The sequence below is a fragment of the Chiloscyllium plagiosum genome, unplaced genomic scaffold (genome assembly GCF_037043375.1).
Source record: "Chiloscyllium plagiosum isolate Xiang-an unplaced genomic scaffold, Cpla_swu_hap1 HiC_scaffold_17, whole genome shotgun sequence".
Classification (NCBI taxonomy): Eukaryota; Metazoa; Chordata; class Chondrichthyes; order Orectolobiformes; family Hemiscylliidae; genus Chiloscyllium; species Chiloscyllium plagiosum.
Window position 1 is genome coordinate 54,934,124 of NW_028270155.1, and position 19,998 is coordinate 54,954,121.

Consider the following 19,998-nt stretch of genomic DNA (forward strand, 5'->3'; position numbering starts at 1 on the left):
ATATGGCACAAGAACCTATTAACCAGAAAGTGCCACTAGGGATGAGAACTTCCAGCTTGCTCACGACCTGTGATTCACCAAGTTTTTTGTGAAACATCTTGTTTGCATAGATAATAAGGTGAGAAGCACATAATTCATAGAATCATAGAATCCCTACAGTGTGGAAACAGGCCCTTCGGCCCAACAAGTCCACACCGACCCTCCGCAGAGAATCCCACCCAGACCCATTCCCTATTACTGTACATTAGTCTCTGACTAATGCACCTAACCTACACATCCCTGAACATTTGGGCAATTTAGTATGGCTAATTCACTTGACACGCACATCTTTGGATTGCGGAAGGAAACCGGAGCACCCAGAGGAAACCCATGCAGACATGGGGAGAACGTACAAACTCCACACAGACAGTCACCCGAGGCTGGGATGAAACCCGGGTCCCAAGCACAGTCAGGCAGTGGTGCTAACCACTGAGCCACCAAGCCATCCCATAATTGTGTGAGATAACTCCCTCCAAACTTTGCTGGAGTGGCACCATCTAAGTCCAACGTGGGAAATCTCAGCCTATCATACTTCTATCAGGCCAGGCAGTTTTTGTTGAGAAGTGCATTTCTGGAAAGAGACAAATTGAAAAAGAACTCAGAAAATCTTTCACACTTCTCCCATATTATAGTATGCAGCCACCGTGAGGTGCTCCAATATTTTCCTTAAGGGTGGACTCAAACCAGTCAAATTAAATTTTACCAGCGTTCAGAGCTGTAGTAACAACAGACATAGTGTGTTTCTATAGACCATATGATTCCCTTAACATCTTGAAAAATGAATAATATCTTTGTTTCTATCCTTTATCATTTAACCGTTTGAGTTCATCCAACCACTTTCAATACTGTGTTTCTTCCATAGTCCTGCAAACACTGCCTTTAATGCTATGCTTTTCAATTTACTAATTCAAGCTTCAATGCTCTAATATTTGACTAAAAGAGTATTTAAGTGACCAAATCATTCATATTAAAGTATTTAACTTTAGGTCTTAAATTGAACAGAAGATACCCTCAGACATCAGCAAGCAAAATTGATGAAACTCAGAATCTTACCCTCATAACGAATCTTGTGAGAACTATGCATGCGTTTTCTTAGTGTTTCAAGGGTGTTGCGTATGACCTTAACAAGTGCGTCCACATTTCGACGGCTGAAGTGATTGAGCAACTCCTTTGCCTCTTGCTTCAGAAATTTGGGATCTTTTAATCTCTTTAATGTTGAGATTGAATGAGCATCTGGAGAAATGCCCATTGAGGACTGGAATGGTGCTTTTGTTTCATTATTTTCTGTCATGAAAAATAAAATCTTGTGAATGCCTCCATGCCAATAGCTCATAACCTTGAAATTCAGCCATACAACTCCCAATTCTTGTTGCAATCAAATTTCTTAGACTGAATCACAGCATTTAGCCTCAACCCTTATCCAACACTCAACACATGCATGATTGATCTGTAACTCACTGCACCTGCCTTTGCCCCATATCCCTTAATAGTTTTGGTTACACATATCCTATCAATCTTAGTTTTAAAGCGAACAAATGTCCTGATTTCATTCCTGAAGAGCTTGACTCCAATTTAAGCTACCTACCCTAACCTTTGATTGCTGTAGAAACAACAGACATAGTGTGTTTCTATGCACCATATGATTCCCTTACCATCTTGAAAAATGAATAACATCTTTGTTTCTATCCTTTGTCATTTAACTCTTCGAGTCCAGGTCTCATTTGAGCTAATCCAAACTGCACTATCTTCCTCAGGTGCACTGCCCACAGTTGTACTTCAACTGAAGTGGCATAAAGTGGGGCCATTCAGCCCATCACATCCATGCCGGCACCAAAATCCTGTCAGTCCCATTTCCCTGCTCTATCTCTGTAGCCTAGCAAGTTTATTTCCCTCAAACTCCATCCAATTTCCTTTTGAAGCCCACTTCCTAGGCAGCAGGTCATTACCATCCATTGCATAACAAAGTTCATTCTCACACCCCTGGCAATTCTTGGTTGAAATGTTAAATCTTTGACCCCAGTTCTTTATCATCAACTAATACAACTAGCTTTTCATCCTCTGCTTTATCTAAACCTGTCATGATTATGCACACCATGTTGAATCTCTACTTAATTTACTTTACTCCAACAGCTTCAAAGTAACTTTGTAGCTAAAATCTCTAATTTAAGTTTAAGACCAAAAGATATTGGAGTAGAATTAGGCCATTCAGCCCATCAAGTTCCATTGTTCGATCATGGCTGACGTGCGTCTCAACCTTATTCTCCTGCCTTCTCCCTGTAACCCTTGATCCCCTTACCAATGAAGAATCTATCTATCCTGATCTTAAATACACTGAGTGACTTGGCCTCCAGGACCCTCTGCAAGAAAGAGTTCCACGGATTCACCAGCCTCTGGCTGAAGAAATATCCCTTCATCTCAGTTCTAAAGGTCATCCTTTCACTCTGAGGCTGCGCCCTCAGGTCCTAGTCTCTCACACTCATGGAAATATCCTTTTCATGTTCACTCCTGCCTTTCCATACTCTATAAGTTTCAATCAGATCCCCCCCTCATCCTTCTGAACCCCATTTAATACAGACCCAGAGTCTTCAACTAGTCCTCATATGACAAGCTCTTCATTCTCAGGATGATTCTTGCAAACCTCCTCTGGACTCTCTCCAATGTCAGAAATCCGTACTTAGATATGGGCTGCAAAACTGCTCACATAATTCCAAATACTGACTGGCCAGAATCTTCAGCGAAAGTAGGTACTGCAGATGCTGGAGATTAGAGTCAAGATTAGAGTGGCGCTGGAAGAGCACAACAGGTCAGGCAGATGGTGATTCCTGATGAAGGGCTTTTGCCCGAAACGTCAATTTTCCAGCTCCTCGGATGCTGCCTGACCTGCTGGGCTTTTCCACCACCACTCTAATCTTGGCCAGAGTTTTATACAGCCTCAGCAGTACCTCCCTGCTGTTGTGGAACATAGAATATAGAACAGTACAGCGCAGGAACAGGCCCTTTGGCCCACGATGTTGTGCCAAACCTGTATATTCTAACAAAGCTATGTTGCATCCTTTCAAGCACCTCCTTCCTAAACATTTAAATGTCCAACCAGACCTGAGTGTTTCTCCAAGTGTCTTTGTATCACTGCAGCATAATTTCTATCATCACGTATTCTAAGTCTTTTGATATTAAGGCCAGCATTCCATTAGCAGCATTTTTGTTTGTTTTTGTAACTATCCATCAGATTTTAATGATCTATCTACATGGAACCCAAAATGTATTTGGACCTCTATTGCTCCTCATTTTCCATCAAGTACTCTGATTTATCTTTTACAACCTTAAAGTATGATTATGATGCCCATGATCCTTTGAAACAGGATATTATAAAATTGTCATCTTTCCAAACATTCAATTTTTTTTTAAGTATTGAATGATATAATGAAGACTTCCTTTATCATTATGCTTTTTCTTAATGTTACGCTAATATAATTGCTTGCATAATTGTAGGTTCCCACAAAAATGAAAAGTGAAACAAGGGACATCATTTTAAGCTCAAATAAATCAATAAAATTCTACATAAGTAACCATTTGAGAAATTCAGAAATATTTTACATCTGTTCAGGTCCCAAAGCCAACACATTACCCAATGATGCATTGTATTAGCTGTGCTCAAAATCTTGTTGTGATATTCCATCAGTCCCTGTTTTACATCCATCAGTAGTGAGAAGGGGAAAGCATTGACATCTCAATATATTTAATCACTTTTGGATTTGTATCTCAACAACAGAGGAACATTAATCCTCATTAAAGCAAGATGTATGAGGCTCATTCCAGCACTGTTATACCTTCTATAGCATCATTTTCATCATCTGAATCCACATCGAGCAGCATGTTAATGAGTTCATTGGTTGCTACTTCTGCCAGCATGCTCTTACTTTGCAGTGACTGGACTCCTTTGATGCACATATCCTATTTAAAAATAGGTGATAGTTAAACATCAAGTTTTCCCAATTTTTTTCAAAATACATTTGCATGTATCATGGTAACAAATATATAGTGAAACAAAAGAAAGGCAACACAGACTAATTATCACAACAATGAATCAACACAATTCCAATGTTGCATGATATTTAGTTGATTATACTAATTTTTCCTAAAACAACCTGAACACTCCATTCCAACTACACTGAGCCTCTTGTATATCCTCTCTTCCGTCAGCGCTATTCACAGATGAACATACATTATCTCAAATTATGATGAGTTGACAATCAAGGGAATTTAAGACAGCATGGGGAATGAGAAAGGTTTGTGGAGGAAGTTGTACAATTACAAATCCTCTTGTGCATCCCTGACATTTGTGTTCGCTAACATGTACACCCTTGTTTCCTACCATCTTGTGGTTGTTGTGATATATTAATTTACGCATTGCAGGCTCCCATTCCTGATGAAGAGCTTATGCTCGAAACATCGTCTCTCCTGCTCATTGGCTGCTGCCTGACCAGCTGTGCTTTTCCAGCAGCACATCTTTTGACTCTGACTTACAGCATCTACAGTCCTCACTTTCTCCCATTATACCAGGACTGTCAGCAGTTCAATAAATGACTTTCAGTGTTTTCTAGCAGCATATGATTGGGTTTAAATCTTTGACATGTTTAGCATCCACTTGGTGTACTGAGGCTGTTTAAAATTAAAGGGAAGATTTGAAATTAAAAATATCACCAAGGTCAGTGCTGATCAGAAATTGCTGGGGGAGGCAGGTCACAAGTACTTTGGAATATTCCTTACATTAATGCGCTCAGCCTTTAAATAATGCACTTGTTGTTGCTTAAGGGCTGGATTTTAAGGAGTCGATAGGACTGAGCACAGAGGCAGGTGGATGCAGAATTTAGTTTTGGAAGTTAACATGCCAGTTTCCAGGCCATTAACACAAATGGAATGGGGAGGGGAACATAGAGCAGTGGGAAGGCCACCCCAGTCAAGCAGCAAGAAGCCAATTACGGCTACTTAACGGCCTATTCAGGTCTAATTTAGAGGTCAAGTAGAATTTTCCCATCAACCTCCAAAGCTTCTCCTCTTAGAACTTTGAGACATGGCTGTTTGATTGAAGCACATGCAATGTGTTTCGGATTTGTTATCTTGCATACAAAGTGTCCTGGCAACAGGATTGCAATGAAAGGAACTGGTTTCTTCCAAAATGTAGCATTGAAATGCAGAACCATACTGTGAACTGGAGATGTCCATGGTGAGATTGGTCCATATCAGATGTCAATATCTGTGGATGGGGGGGGTGCTGTGTGTGCTTGTTGGTCCGTGGAGTGTGCCAGAGATGGTAGTGCCTGATATCGAAGATTCAGGTCAGGAAGAACAAGCAGTGAAGTGCCAGGTAACCACATTGATTTGCATGTGGGGAATTGTCACTATCGAGTCTCTATGTGGCAGATGAGGACATGGAAAACTGCAAGTTAATGAGATGAGATTGGGTAATAATGAGATGTTAATGCATGCAAATACACTTCTAACTACTCATTAGCAAGAATCTCTAACAGACAGTCCAAAACCCCATAAAATATATTAAGAAGGTAGCCTAGACCCTAGCTTTTTCTTATTTCAAAGGTAAATGCGAGGTGCTGTGTTCCAGCTACAATTCAATTGGTCAAGCTACTCGATGTTAAGCAAAACACAATTTATTCAAATATTATATTGGAAATACACCATGAGAAAGAGGAACTTGGAATAACTTACCCCTATTAGAAAACTTAACAGAATAATAGGTTATTTTACTACTAAATAGTAACTTTTCCAATATAGTAATGTTCCACAAAAGTACCCTTGGCAAAAAGGCAAATTCATAAAAACAGATTATCTCATGTGCAATTCTATTAGCAAGAAAGAGATACATGCAACAGCTCCGCAGAGAGAGAGTGTGTAGTAGCCAGGAGAGACTGTCTGCCTTCCAACTCTGCTGAGACCCCAGCAACAACAGCAGGAAGCTAACTAGAAATCCTGGATCTGTAAGACCACACCCTCTCAAGCTGCTTCAAAGGACTCACAAGTTGTTTATCTTCTAAAACTGCTCAGTGCCTGTCCCCCAATCTCTCTTGAAAGGAAATCCGGACAAAGCACACCTCTTAAACCTACAGTATCTTCATACCATTCAACACGGTTAGAAAATGGGACAGATTGCTCTTGCCGACTAAACGCTCTTTGCTGGATGTCGCACACAATTCTCTCAATTTGCTTGCCATGGTTCCCAAGGTTCAGGGCTGGGAAGATTCTACCTAAAGTATCATCAGAGCTTTGTGTAAAAAAGAACTTGCAACTCAAACCATCATCTGATATTTGAACCTGTGCCTGTATAAATAACCTCAGCCATCATATTGACTCAGAGTCATATTTTAAAGGCATTGTACAATTTGTCTATTTATCTTGTAAGTTGTATATTTTATGCAATGCTTAGACATTAAATGGTTTAAAATATTCAACCTTTAATCTGATAATGGTACATGGGCAGCAGAATGGGAGTACACATTATGTAAAGTTTGGGAACCATAGGCCTATACCCACTGGTGGAATCTTTCCTTTTAGACTTGTTTCTTCTCCTGACGTGCTTGAAACCACCTCCCTGACAATACTTTTGGTTGCTTCTCCTAATATCTCCTTCTTTAGTTGAGTAACCAGTTTTGTTTGATTCCACACTTTGGGATGACTTCTAGTGTTAAAGGAACAATGCACATTTTTGACAAGTTTCTTGTCTTTATAACCACCAAATCCCGACTCTCAGGAGCATATGAAATTTTCCATATATAGTAAACGATTTAGCAGTAGCTCTTGCTATGTAAGTAAACAATGCAACAATTTTATGAATTGTATGCTTCCATTAACAGTCCCAATAAATGCTTAATGTGGTTTTTATAATGTTTTGGTTGGAGAAGGAAGATGGGTCAGCAGAAGACAAGATGTAATCTTAGAAAAGCGCAGAGAAAATCAGCTTGGGAAGGCAGAAAGAAACAATTCATTGTTTGAGTGATTCAACCCCAAAATCAAATGAAATACAAGAAATTCAGGGCCTTAGTACAGCATCACAAACTGCATGAGAAAAATTCTGTTACTTTATGCCAATGCCTGCAATGATTTGAAAACTACAAAACCCTGGCCCAACCCTTTTGAAAGGAATAGTGATAGACAAGAGAGAGTCCTGCAATTAACTTAATTTCTGTATGCACTCCAATCAGTCTTTTTTTGCTAATTTGTGAACTTCTTGATGTCAGTACTGAGGAACAGAATAACAGTACCCATTAAACCAAAAACTGAAATCCAGCTCTTCTCGGTCAGAAGTATATTCAAACAAATCCTAACAAGAAAACAGATAAAAGGTAAAATGGGGTCCTGCATACTGATCCAGTCCCACCAATGGGCTCTGTTTAAGAAGACCCCATACACACAACAGTTTGCTCTACCTGTGTGCGTTTTAAAAACTCCTCACACGGCCACGGTGTTCCCTCAGGAAATGCACAAAGTGATGTGGTACTTATATCCTGCAGGATCCGATCTATACGATATTCAATGAGGTCATTAATTCTGCAAACCAGCAAATCAATTTCTCCTTCAAGACAGAAACATTGGAATAATTTAAATAAAGGATGAAAAATTCATAATCAGAAAATTAATCCAAAAACGACAAAAGGAAGAAGAACCATTTACAAATCTAGAAATATTGTATTATTTGATATTGGATTAATAAAACATGTAAATGGGGTATATCTATCATCATAATTGAAGACATGTATGCTTTTATGCTGTTCTAACAAAACAAAACCAATTGATGTTCAAAAATACTATTTACCTAGTTGCATACAATAATATATTGTCTTTACAAAAATATTGCACAACATTTGCCCTAATTTTGCATTCAACAGTTAAGCGAAGCCATTTTCCTCAATCCTCAAAGAATCCTACCCAAAAAAGACCTGGTAATTCATGTTAGATTTCACCTTTACCAATGTTGGTACTTTGGAGAATGTCTGGCATCCAGTAAAAGTGATGTTAACACAGGCTAAGTCATCAATCACACAGAAAAATTCTCATACACAGCAAAACAGGCAGAAAAATGCATTAATTATCTTTCAGCTTTTATGTTATAGAGAGAAGATCAACATTAGAACACACATATGGAATAAAAGGTAGACATTAATACATCACTAAATATTTAAAAGTATTTTATTATTTTTAAAGGGCATTATCATCTTAGAGAAATTTGACATTACACAAATATAAGTTTATCATGAGTCACAGAGTCACAGAGTCACAGAGATATACAGCATGGAAACAGATCCTTCGGTCTAACTCCTCCATGTCGACCAGATATCCCAACCTAATCTAGTCCATTTGCCAGCATTTGGCCCATATTGCTCCAACCTTTCCTATTCATATACCCATCCAGATGCCTTTTAAATGTTGTGATTGTACCAGCCTCCACCACTTCCTATGGTAGCTCATTCCATACACGCACCACCCTCTGTGTGAAAAAGTAGCCCCTCAGCTTCCTTTTATAGCTTTCCCCTCCCACCCTGCACTAGTCTGGACTCCCCCACCCCAGGGAAAGATCTTGTCTGTTTAACCTATCCATGCCCCTCATGATTTTATAAACCTCTATAAGGTCACCCTTTAGAAGTAAGTATAACTCACAGAATCATAGACGTGTATAAAGATTAGATTACTTACAGTGCGGAAACAGGCCCTTCGGCCCAACAAGTCCACACCAACCCTCCGAAGAGCAACCCACCCAGACCCATTCCCCTACATTTACCCCTTCACCTAACACTATGGGCAATTTAGCATGGCCAATTCACCTAACCTGCACACTTTTGGACTGTGGGAGGAAACTGGAGTACCCGGAGGAAAATCACGCAGACACGGGGAGAATGTGCAAACTCCACACAGACAGTTGCCTGAGGCAGTAATTGAACCCAGGTCTCTGGCGCTGTAAGGCAGCAGTGCTATCCAGTGTGCCACCATGCAGCCCACTGGTTACAACCCAGAAGAAAGCATTGGCCAGTTACGTCTATGCGAGCCCTCAGACGGAGCAATTCACTTCATGCTACTCTCTTGTGTTTTCCCTGTAGCCCCATATTCCCCCCTTTTTAGAAAAAGGTTCAATTCCCTTCTAAAAGCTTCAATTGACCCTGCCTCCACCATACTGTCAGGCAATGCATTCCAGATTCTTACAATTGGCTATGAAGAAAGAAATTCCTCATGCTGCCAATGCTTCTTTGCCCAATATTATAAATCTTTGCCCTTTGGCTCTTGATTCTTCCACCAATAGGAACTGTTCGCCCCACTTCTTTGCTCCAGACCCCTCATGACTTTTCATACCTCTTTCAAATATCCTCTTAATTTTACTCAAGGCTGTAAATTTGATATTAACAACAAAATCGAGGTTTTTAACACAAAATGAAGAAAGAAAATAAAAAAATAAGCTATCTAAGTATATCACAGTCTGAAAGATTTCAAACATCGGCAAAACAAAAATCACATCTATTCAGCAACAACATTGCTTTACAGTTAATTAAATCCAAAAGAAATTTTCCTTCCCTCTCAAATCTGTGAGTTGACTTAACTGCTTCTTTCCAGTATTGGTCCTGTGAGCTGTGAGGCTTTTTCCCTTGTGCATTCACACAGCTGAGAGTTTAGACATATCCAGTTAAAGAGTCAGACAGTATGGAAACAACCCTTCGGTCCAATTAGTCCATGCCGACCATGTTCCCAAACTAAATTAGTCCCACTTGCCTGCAATTGGCTCATTTCTCTCTAAACCTTTCTTAGTCATGTACATATTCAAATATCTTCTAAATGTTGTAATTGTATCTGCATCCATGACTTCTCCTGGCAATTCATTCCACACACAAACCACACTCTGTGTAAAAACGTTGCCCCTCATATCATTTTTAAAACTTTCTCCTCTCACCTTAAAACTATGCCCCCCAGTTTTCAGCTCGCCCACCCTAGGGAAGCGACCCTTGTTCTGCACCTTAACTATGCCCCTCATGATTATCTGTTTCATCCAAACACTCCTGCTTTGGAATTTTTCACAAACTAGAACTCTAACACTTAGATAATTTATTCCCTTAACTGCTCTGAACAAACTCCTTTTCCTAGGAGTAATTATTCTTACATCCAACTTCAGTCAAGTCTCTTTCAAACTGAACCAAACAGTTTCCCACCATTTCGATTTTTCTAAACTAAAATCAATACTTGACTATTTGAAACCCAAAACAATGCAAAACTATTTCAATGTTTCCCCACACCTTTCTCATAAGACTCCACAACATAAACAAACTTCCATTGCTCACTGAGCTGGAAGATTCGTTTTCAGACGTTTTGTCACCATGCATCTTCAGTGAGCCTCTGGAGAAGCAGTGTTGGTATGGCCTGCGTTTTATTTAAGTGTTTGGGTTTCTTTGGGTGGGTGATGTCATTTCTTGTGGTGATGTCATTGCCTGTTCTTTTTCTCGGAGGGTGGTAAATGGGATCCAAGTGCTGTGTTTGTTGATAGAGTTCCGGTTGGAATGCCATGCTTCTAGGAATTCTCGTGCGTGTCTCTGTTTGGCTTGTCCTAGGATGAATGTGTTGTCCCAATCGAAGTGGTGTCCTTCCTTATCTGCATGTAAGGATACTAGTGACATGGGCATAAACCTTCTCAAAACTCAAAAACTTCCATTAACTCACCAGAAGGCCAGCAGTCATCTGCTGTCTTCCACATTCTGCTTAAAATTGTTGTTCTGTAAAGAATGGCCTAATTAATTACTAAATCCCTCCCAAAACTCAATTGAAAAGTTTAAAGTCAAAACCATTAAAATATATAAATATATAAATCACACTTCTCTCATACATTCTGCATTGTTCCTACCAAATTAAAACTCTTGTACTTCTCTGCCTTAAAGTTAAACTGCCACTTATGATGTAGGTGATGTTATTTATATATATTTTAGTATTATTGAGCTTTGAGTTTGAATTTTTAATTTCAACTCATGACATATGGGTTTTCTATGAGTTTGAAGGTATTTAATGATTAGCTTGAATGTATTCTGTAGCCACAGTGATTTCTTATGAAACAAAGTACCCAGAACAGAACATCAGGCTTTCTTATGGAATATTCTATACTTTTTTTAAGCTTGGGAGAAGCACCTATCGCTTACAGAGGAATCTTTCAGTTTTAGGTTCAGTTTGGGACAGCTCTGCAGAGTTCTTAGCTGCAGATGTATGTGTAAAGCAGTTGTTCCTGAGAAAGGGAGAAGACCGCTTAGATTAGGTTTGATTTGATTTTAAAAATTACATCAGAGTTTAATAAAGAATTGTTTGGTTGTGTCAAAACTCTGAAGGTGTTATTTAAAGTTGTGGAAGTTTAATCTCTTGTGTGAAGGCTCCTGGAAGAAGCTATCAGAGTCTCCAGACTGGGAGTTGAAGTCACAGTTGGATTAAGTTTACAGAAGTGATGCAGAAGGAGATTATCTTTAATGTAAGTACTGGTTAGGATATATTTTTGAGATTTGTTAAGGAGTGTTTTTGGGATTTTGTAAGGAGCAATTTGGGATTAATTGGATTACATTTTTACCATGCATTTGAAATCTTTAAATTTTTATTATATGCAAATAGTTTCATTTATTCTGATTTATCTTCATTTATTTTGTGTAATAAACACCTTTTTTCTTGTTAAAACAATGTCTGCTATATTGCATGCTTGTGAATCAGTGAGAGACTAATTCGTTAAATCAAAAAAGAACCAAATATGATCTAACAGGCCAGATTTCTGTCTGGGATCTAACCTGTCCATCATAATATTAGCTGAGATCATAAGACACTTGCCCACCCATTCCATCAAGCTGTCTACGTTCTTCTAAATTTTGGATGTAGGTTTGCTCGCTGTGCTGGAAGGTTCATTTCCAGACGTTTCGTCACCCTATTAGGTAACACCTTCAGTGGGCCTCAGGCGAAGCACTGCTGAAAATTCCTGCTTTCTATTTATATGTTTGGGTTTCTTTGGGTTGGTGATGTTATTTCCTATGGTGATGTTATTTCCTGTGGTGAAGTCATTTCCTGTTCCTTTTCTCAGGAGGTGGTAGATGGGGTCTAACTCAATGTGTTTGTTGATAGAGTTCCAGTTGGTAATGACATGCTTCTAGGAATTCTTGTGCATGTCTTTGTTTGGCTTGTTCTAGGATGGATGTGTTGTCCCAGTCGAAGTGGTGTCCTTCCTTATCCATATGTAAGGATACTAGTGAGAGAGGGTCATATCTTTTCGTGGCTAGTTGGTGTTCATGTATCCTGGTGGCTAGTTTTCCGACTGTTTATCCAACATAGTGTTTGTTACAATCCTTGCACAGTATTTTGTAAATGACATTAGTTTTGGTTGCAACCAATACCAATACTCGATGGATGGAACACTAATACTAGATTTCCATATCTAGGGTACTCAATAGTGTCCCCTACAGCGGAGTGAGGAATTGCTGACAGTCACTTCTCAATTTTTTTTCAGTATTTAATTCTACATGTACAGACTGAAGAAGATGTTATCGATTTCACAAGGATAAGGACAGCGAATGTTAATAGTTTTGTCATCATTGTAACTGCAGACTAAAGCATTAAGTGTGGTGAGAAAATCACTAGGAAAACTCGAGAAAATCTCAAATTATTTATCAACTAACCTGGAATAATTTTGACTTTGAACTATAATGTAAATTATGCCATATCAACTCGACCAGCTGATAAACACCTCTTCCATGTTCCTTTTCTATCAAGTTAAAACTCACACAACACCAGGTTATAGTCCAACAGGTTTAATTGGAAGCACTAGCTTTCGGAGCGACACTCCACCTGATGAAGGAGTAGTGCTCTGAAAGCTAGTGCTTCCACTTAAACCTGTTGGACTATAACTTGGTGTTGTGTGATTTTTAACTTTATAAACCCCAGACCAACACCATCATCTCCAAACCTTTTCTATCAAGGTATTTATTTGGTGGCCAAGCGTATGTTATGCATATTGCACTATCTTACAAGCTCAAAACGACCTTCCTTACATCAAACTGGTATTGTTAGGAATAGAATTTATTACCTAATTTTGCATTAACCTTATCCACAAACAAGTCATTGTTTAATGATGTCCAGTTAAGTGTTACAAGTCCTGGCTGAAAGGCTTCATCAATCTTGTGCACATAAGGTGCAATAAGGGTCTCATAGATCGGCTTAATTCTTGCACGTAATCTGGAGTTCTCTTCTAGCAAGAGCTGGAAATAATCACAAAAGCTATTAGTATGCTTAACTCGCTATTTAATATTCAACAAAAAAAAGTCATTAGGTTTAGAATTTCTTGACATAATCGGCAAAGCTTTACTCGGGCCATTATTTTTAAAATCACCCATTATAAGTAATTGAGGCTAAAAAAAAGGAACATTTATTTCACAACAGGGTTGGATAATGTAATAAAACAGAAATATTATGCTGTAATTGTTTTGAACTGTTAGACAAGACAAAATTATAATCAAGAAATCACTCCTGTCTGTTTTTATACGTGCTTGATCTCTTTTTGTGCTTGTGTGAAACTTCAGTGCTGAAGCACAGAATATATTGCTTCTGTTATAAATGTCAACATTGTTGTAATCTAGTAGGGTCAAGCAATGACAATTAAGACTAAATGGAATTTGGAAAAAAGATAATCATATGGTGATTAAGGGATAATTGGGTGAGCACTTGACTGGGTATTATATATATATATGTAATCAGTGTTGTTGGAGTTTATTCAGTGTGAGTAGAAATAAAGCAAAATTCTGCCTCGTTAAATGTGTGCCTCGGGGCCAAATGCTGACAAGTGGGACTAGGTCCGATTGGAATGTCTGGTTGCCACGGACAAGTTGAACTGAAGGCTATACAACTCTATAACCAGCAACAACCTCTGGTATTTAATACACTTCAGGTATGGTATACCTCAATAGAGATTAAAAGTCCCTCAAGTTTATGCAAATAATGTACCTAACACCAACTTCAAAACTCACGAGTTCTACCCATCTCCAATTGTCATTTCAAAGTTACAGCATTTTGTCGTTTTCCTTCTAGTTCAATTTGTCAACAAGAGCGACTCCAAAACACCAAGATAACAAAGTAGGGACAAAAACATGAACCTAACCTCAAATGTGTAAATTGGCTTACTTCATAATGTGTGATATTACTCTTTTATGTAATTGAGGTTTTCTTTGAACTACAATTTACGTATTTTGGAGTCGTGGTCTCAGGATAAGGGATCAGTTATTTACAACTGAGTTGAGTTGAAATTTCTTTATTCAAAAAGTTGTGAATCTTCGGAATTCTCTACCTTGGGCAAATGTGGCAGCTTGGGTTGTTGAGCATATTCAAGACAAAGATCAACATAGTTTTGGATACAAAGATTACAAATGGATACTAAATGATTGTGCAAGTAGTTGAGGCTGAGGTAGACAATCAGCCACATTCTTGTTGAATAGGGGCCAAAAACCACCTCCCACTTCTGCTTCCTTTGTTTCAACATAATGAATTCAAACAGCACTTGGATGAATTTGAACGAAGTAAATTCAGAGCAGACCTTTCCCATGTGTTGAATTTTGTTTAAGCATCAGAAAACAGATAATGTACTTCTGCTGGAATGTTTTGGACAATCATTTTGTACAACAGTATTAATTTATATACATTGCTGCAACTTGTGGAGTGGAGAGAATGCATAATCCTTCATGTATTATCATTGTTCCACTTCAGCAGCCATCATGAATACCTGCAGCTTATTGTACATATTTTTCAAAGAATGCCGCTTATGTAGAAGTGCTTTTGCAGTCTGGGGGATCTCTAAACCCATTCGAGCCATGCACTCTGCCTCTCTTATCAAGACTGTGAGATAAGGGTCAAAGTTCACAAACATTTCGCCAGTGTCTGGGTGCTTCACCAATAATGATGCCTGGAGACCAAACTGGACCGTTTCCATCTGAAACAGGTTTGCATAGAATAAAAACATCGAAGCAACACTAAATAATATTACCATATTAGCACAAGCTTTTAATTACAAAAAGATGCATCTAAGTGCAAAGAAATCTAACAGCCCTATTGCACTGACAAAACACTAATGTACAATGCATATCATTTTGAAACTAGATCCTGCTACATTTAGCATTGAAATAATTTATAGACTTTGCTGTTTCAGGGAAGGCTCACCCATTAACGATGTAAAGGCTGATATATACAGAAAGATATTGCACTGGCATTTCATAAAATTTAAAACAAATCTTTTCTTTTCCATGTCCACACAATTCCACCAATGTATCTATCATGGTGTTCCAGAGGTTTTTTTTAATAGAAATTATAGAACATAATTACAGGGTTAAAGGCAGGATTCTTGGCAGTGTGGAGGAACAGAGAGATCTTGGGGTCCATGTAAATAGATCCCCCAAAGTTGCCACCCAGGTTGATAGAGTTGTTAAGAAGGTGTATGGTGTGTTGGCTTTTACTAGCAGGGGAATTGAGTTTCAGAGCCACAAGGTTATGCTGCAGCTCTATAGAACCCTGGTTAGACCACACTTGGCATATTGTGTTCAGTTCGGGTTGCCTCATTATAGGAAAGATGTGGAAGCTTTACAGAGGGTACCAAGGAGATTTACCAGGATGCTGCCTGGATTGGAGGGCATGTCTTATGAAGATAAGTTGAGGGAGCCAGGGCTTTTCTCATTGGAATGAAGATGGATGAGACGTGACTTGATAGAGGTGTACGAGATGTTGAGAAGCATAGATGGAGTGGATAGCCAGAGATTTTTTCCTGGGATGGAAATGTCTATCACAAGGTGGCGTAATTTTAAGGCAATTGGAGGAAGGTTTAGGGGAGATATCAGAGGTATTTTCTTTACACTGAGTGTGGTGATCACATGGAATGCACTGCCGGCAGTGGTAGTAGACTCAGATACACTTGGGGCATTTAAGCAACTCTTGGAGGGGCACGTGGAAGATAGTACAATGAAGGGTATGTAGGTTCGTCTGATCTTAGAGTAGGATAAAAGGCTGGCACAACATCAAGGGCCAACAGGCCTGTACTGTGTTGTACTGTGTTCTATGTTCTATGTGTGTTCTATAAATTTAAGTTAACTTGCTCAGTAATTTTTCCTGAGATTAAAAACTTAATGCTAACAAAGTAAATAAAATATGCAGCACTTCTAGGAAAATGGGAAAAGGTTGGACTGGCCACTAATTCAGCATGTTAACAAACAACATTAATTAATTACATATAGAAGAATCAACCTTGAAAGAAGATGCAGAGGTGATCTGATTAAAATACTCAAGATTATAAATAGATTCAATAGGGGTAAATAGATACAGAGGGTAATATCTTCCAAGCCCATTAATGGCCTGGGCAATAGAAAAAAATTTGGGAAAGTTGCAATCCCGTGAACAGCTTCTCAATGTTAAGAGTATCGTCACATCCAGACCAATACCTGGGTCTCAGGATTAGCAGTCCAGTGATAATACAACTAGGCCATTGGGTAGCGGCCAGTAGCTGTACTGGAACTAGAGGTGCAACAGGTTCTCAAGCACAGGTCTTCAGGATTATGTAGCAAATACACTGTATGTGCTTCAATCAAATTAAGGGGGAGGTGATGGCCTAGTGGTATTATTGCTGGACTCTTAATCCAGAGATTCAGATAACGTTCTGAGGACCTGGGTGTGAATCCCAGATGGTAGAATTTGAATTCAATTCAAATCCAGAATTAAGACCTGTCATCATTAAGTTTATGACCTAATGATTTCATGTCTAGTGCCAGGAAAAGCCCATCTGATTCACTAATGCCCTTAAGTGAAGTCACTACATGTAACTCTAGACCCACAGCAATATGATTGACCCTTAACTACCCTCTGGGATGGGCTTTAGATGCAGGCCTGGCCAGCAATACCCTCATCCATGAATGAATTTAAAAAAGCCAAATCTCAATGTATAAGGGAAATAGTCCTCAATCAAGTCAAAGGGTGCTTCTCAGTCAGAGATTATGCATCTCGGTGCTGGGCAAGACTAAACTAAGGGCTGGATTGATGCTGTAATGATGAGAGTAGATGTAATTCCAGGTTCTTTGTGGGAACCTGTGGAGGATCAGTACTGATGGGCTCAACGGATAATGCCAAGAATAAGACTGAGGCTAAGAGTGATCTATGTTGCCTTCCATATTCTGTTGATTCCTAAATACAAGCTGAGTGGGTGGGGTCAGCTTTTCTTTCTTTTTCAGCACTCAGGCTCCACTTGTGAGCAACAGGAGAGACTTCAAGGGACATATGATTGAGCTGGCACCTACACAGTTCAAGTTAAAATCATCTGTAATTAATGCAGCATGCAAGTGAAATGCATGCAATGTGAAACTGTAGTGTGCAAATGCTGGTCACAAACAATCTTCGCCAAACTGGAGATAATCAGCTCTGTGAAGTTGAAGTAATTAAATACGGCTTTAAAAGTTGCGTCTGAGGGCCACAAAGCACAAAGATAAGGCAAGACCTCAAGCTGCACAGGGGCATGAAACTGATTTAGTCTCATAATATAGAGCACAAATGTCTGCTAATGTTCTTAGATGAAATGATACCTGTCTCGGGTGATGTGTCCAGGAGGACAAGATCTTAGTACTCATGTAGTACCTTGAACTGTCTCTTTGTGACATGACTGGTGCTGCAGTCATTGGAATAAAGCTCTACATTAAAGCTTCAAAAGAGGTATCCCAAGACCCTCCTATCAGTGTGTTCCATGTTCCAGTGCAGGGCGGAGTTTGCTAAACTGCCATTTGAGTGATGAGAATGCTGATTGCCCACAATACCAGGGACCTGTTCTTATGTTCTAAGTGTTCATTGCAATCACATAGGTTCATTGCAAACATGACTGATCCAGCTACAGCAGAGGTTATCATTGCTGTTGCTGTGATGCAACACAGAAACAGTGGAGGACCAACTGCTCCTAGAAGCCCAGGACCATCAGGAGCCTCCAGCAGGTGTTGAATAACCTCCACATGGTGGGATCACATAAAGGTCCCCTCAGGATACACAAGAGGTACAGGAGGGTCTGAGACATTTGTCCACGATGTCAGTTCCTCTGGAAGAGTGGGGGCTAGTGTCACTGCAGACAGAGAATGTCCCGGACACTGTCACAGAACTACGCCAGCTGCTGGAGTGAAACCTGTGACATGGAAGCGTGGGTGGCCAGAAGCCATCAAGGTGACAGCTAGAATTATGCAACTGTGTCCTTCAAAAGAGCCACGAGGACCTGTGCGAGCTCTCAATCCTCAATAAACAGATGGAGAAAGGTTAGTATAGACACAACTGTGCCAGATCACACCAACTCATCTTGAGGAAAGACATTCTGGCTATTGAGGGAGTACAGCGTAAGTTCACGAGGTCAATTCCTGGAATGGCGGGATTACCTTACACTGAAAGGCTGGAGTGACTGGGCTTGTATTCCCTTGAGTTTAGAAGACTGAGAGGGGATCTGATTGAGACATATAAGATTATTAAAGGATTGGACGCTCTGGAGGCAGGAAACATGTTTCCGCTGATGGGTGAGTGCCGAACCAGAGGACACAGCTTAAAAATACGGGGTAGACCATTTAGGACAGAGATGAGGAGAAACTTCTTCACCCAGAGAGTGGTGGCTGTATGGAATGCTTTGCCCCAGAGGGCAGTGGAGGCCCAGTCTCTGGATTCATTTAAGAAAGAGTTGGATAGAGCTCTCAAGGATTGTGGAATCAAGGGTTATGGAGATAAGGCAGGAACAGGATATGATTAAGGATGATCAGCCATGATCATATTGAATGGTGGTGCAGGCTCGAAGGGCAGAATGGCCTCCTCCTGCACCTATTGTCTATTGTCTATTGTCCCTGTGAATACATCAGTGTCACAACCCAGACTGTGGGCTTTGGCCTAGAAGAATGACAGCAGTTTTCCAAGGAGGAAGATGAGGACATTGAATGGGAGGAACATTGCTTTCTGTATGATATAGCACAGTAGCTTTGGCTGTTACAAGCCAGACAGGATTTAACTGACACCGGTTCTAGTAGATCTGAGCTGGGTGCAGCGATCATTCACTGATTGTGAATTTGTTGTTGTTCTGAAGGGAAGCAGTCTATTTCCATTTCCATTGAAACTTCTGTTTGTTTGTTATTCAGTTTGCCATTGCTGAATAAAGTGAATGTTTCAAAACATTTGAAGCCTTTCCTGTATGTGATGGTCCTACATTGAACAATGATAAGATGCTAGACCTTGGAAAAGGGTGGCACTGACTTAGATGGGCTTGTAAAATAAGATTGGGCCAAGATTAAATAAGCTGTGTGGCTTGGTTCATAAATAGTGATAGATAGGAGAATATGCAGTTGCACGGGCAATCAAGTGTCAGCCATGCTATCTGTGCTCTGACAAGTGTTAATTTGTGATTGCTCTCCCACTACATGCACTGTAAAGGGCAACTCCAGACTGCATGCTTTATTGGGTGTGCAGCTAGGTTCAAAGATCGTGCCAGTGTCAGGGATCACATGGAAGTGGCAAAAAGGGAGCACCTTAGGGAGGAGTTATTTGGAGAAGAATTGCCCTTGCAGGAGAAAACTCTCCATGAAACTCATCTAAAATGATAGCTGCTTTCTTTGATTCAGACAAGAAAAACTATTTCCTTTACTTGGGAGTCAACAATAAGTGGATATGAAGTTAAAATTAGACTATTTTGAAGAAAAATATTGAAGTACTTCCTCAAACAAAGGGCAGTAGGAATATGGAACTCTCTCCTCAGAAAGATGAGAGGACAATTAGAGTTCCAAAGGTAAAGAAATCAAAAGGTTTGAGATTAAGTAATAAATTGAGTGAGGTACAGGTTAGTCATTATGGCTCAAAAGGCAAAAGACTTATTCTTGTTCCTACTTTCGATTACAATTTAATATTTGTCAAGGAGCCCTACAT

The 19,998-nt window shown here is 39.6% G+C and overlaps 1 protein-coding gene across 1 annotated transcript in view; it reads right to left on the bottom strand.

Annotated features, from left to right (window-relative positions):
- Positions 1-19,998, bottom strand: part of LOC122558738 (dynein axonemal heavy chain 5-like) — a 269,744-nt gene that overhangs the window by 199,003 nt on the left and 50,743 nt on the right. The window contains exons 15-19 of the mRNA XM_087996146.1: positions 14,816-15,022; positions 13,130-13,301; positions 7,479-7,624; positions 3,867-3,990; positions 1,093-1,323 (exon numbers count right to left, since the gene is read on the bottom strand). Coding sequence (XP_087852272.1) covers positions 1,093-1,323; positions 3,867-3,990; positions 7,479-7,624; positions 13,130-13,301; positions 14,816-15,022 — 880 coding nt within the window. The remainder of the gene's footprint in view (positions 1-1,092; positions 1,324-3,866; positions 3,991-7,478; positions 7,625-13,129; positions 13,302-14,815; positions 15,023-19,998) is intronic.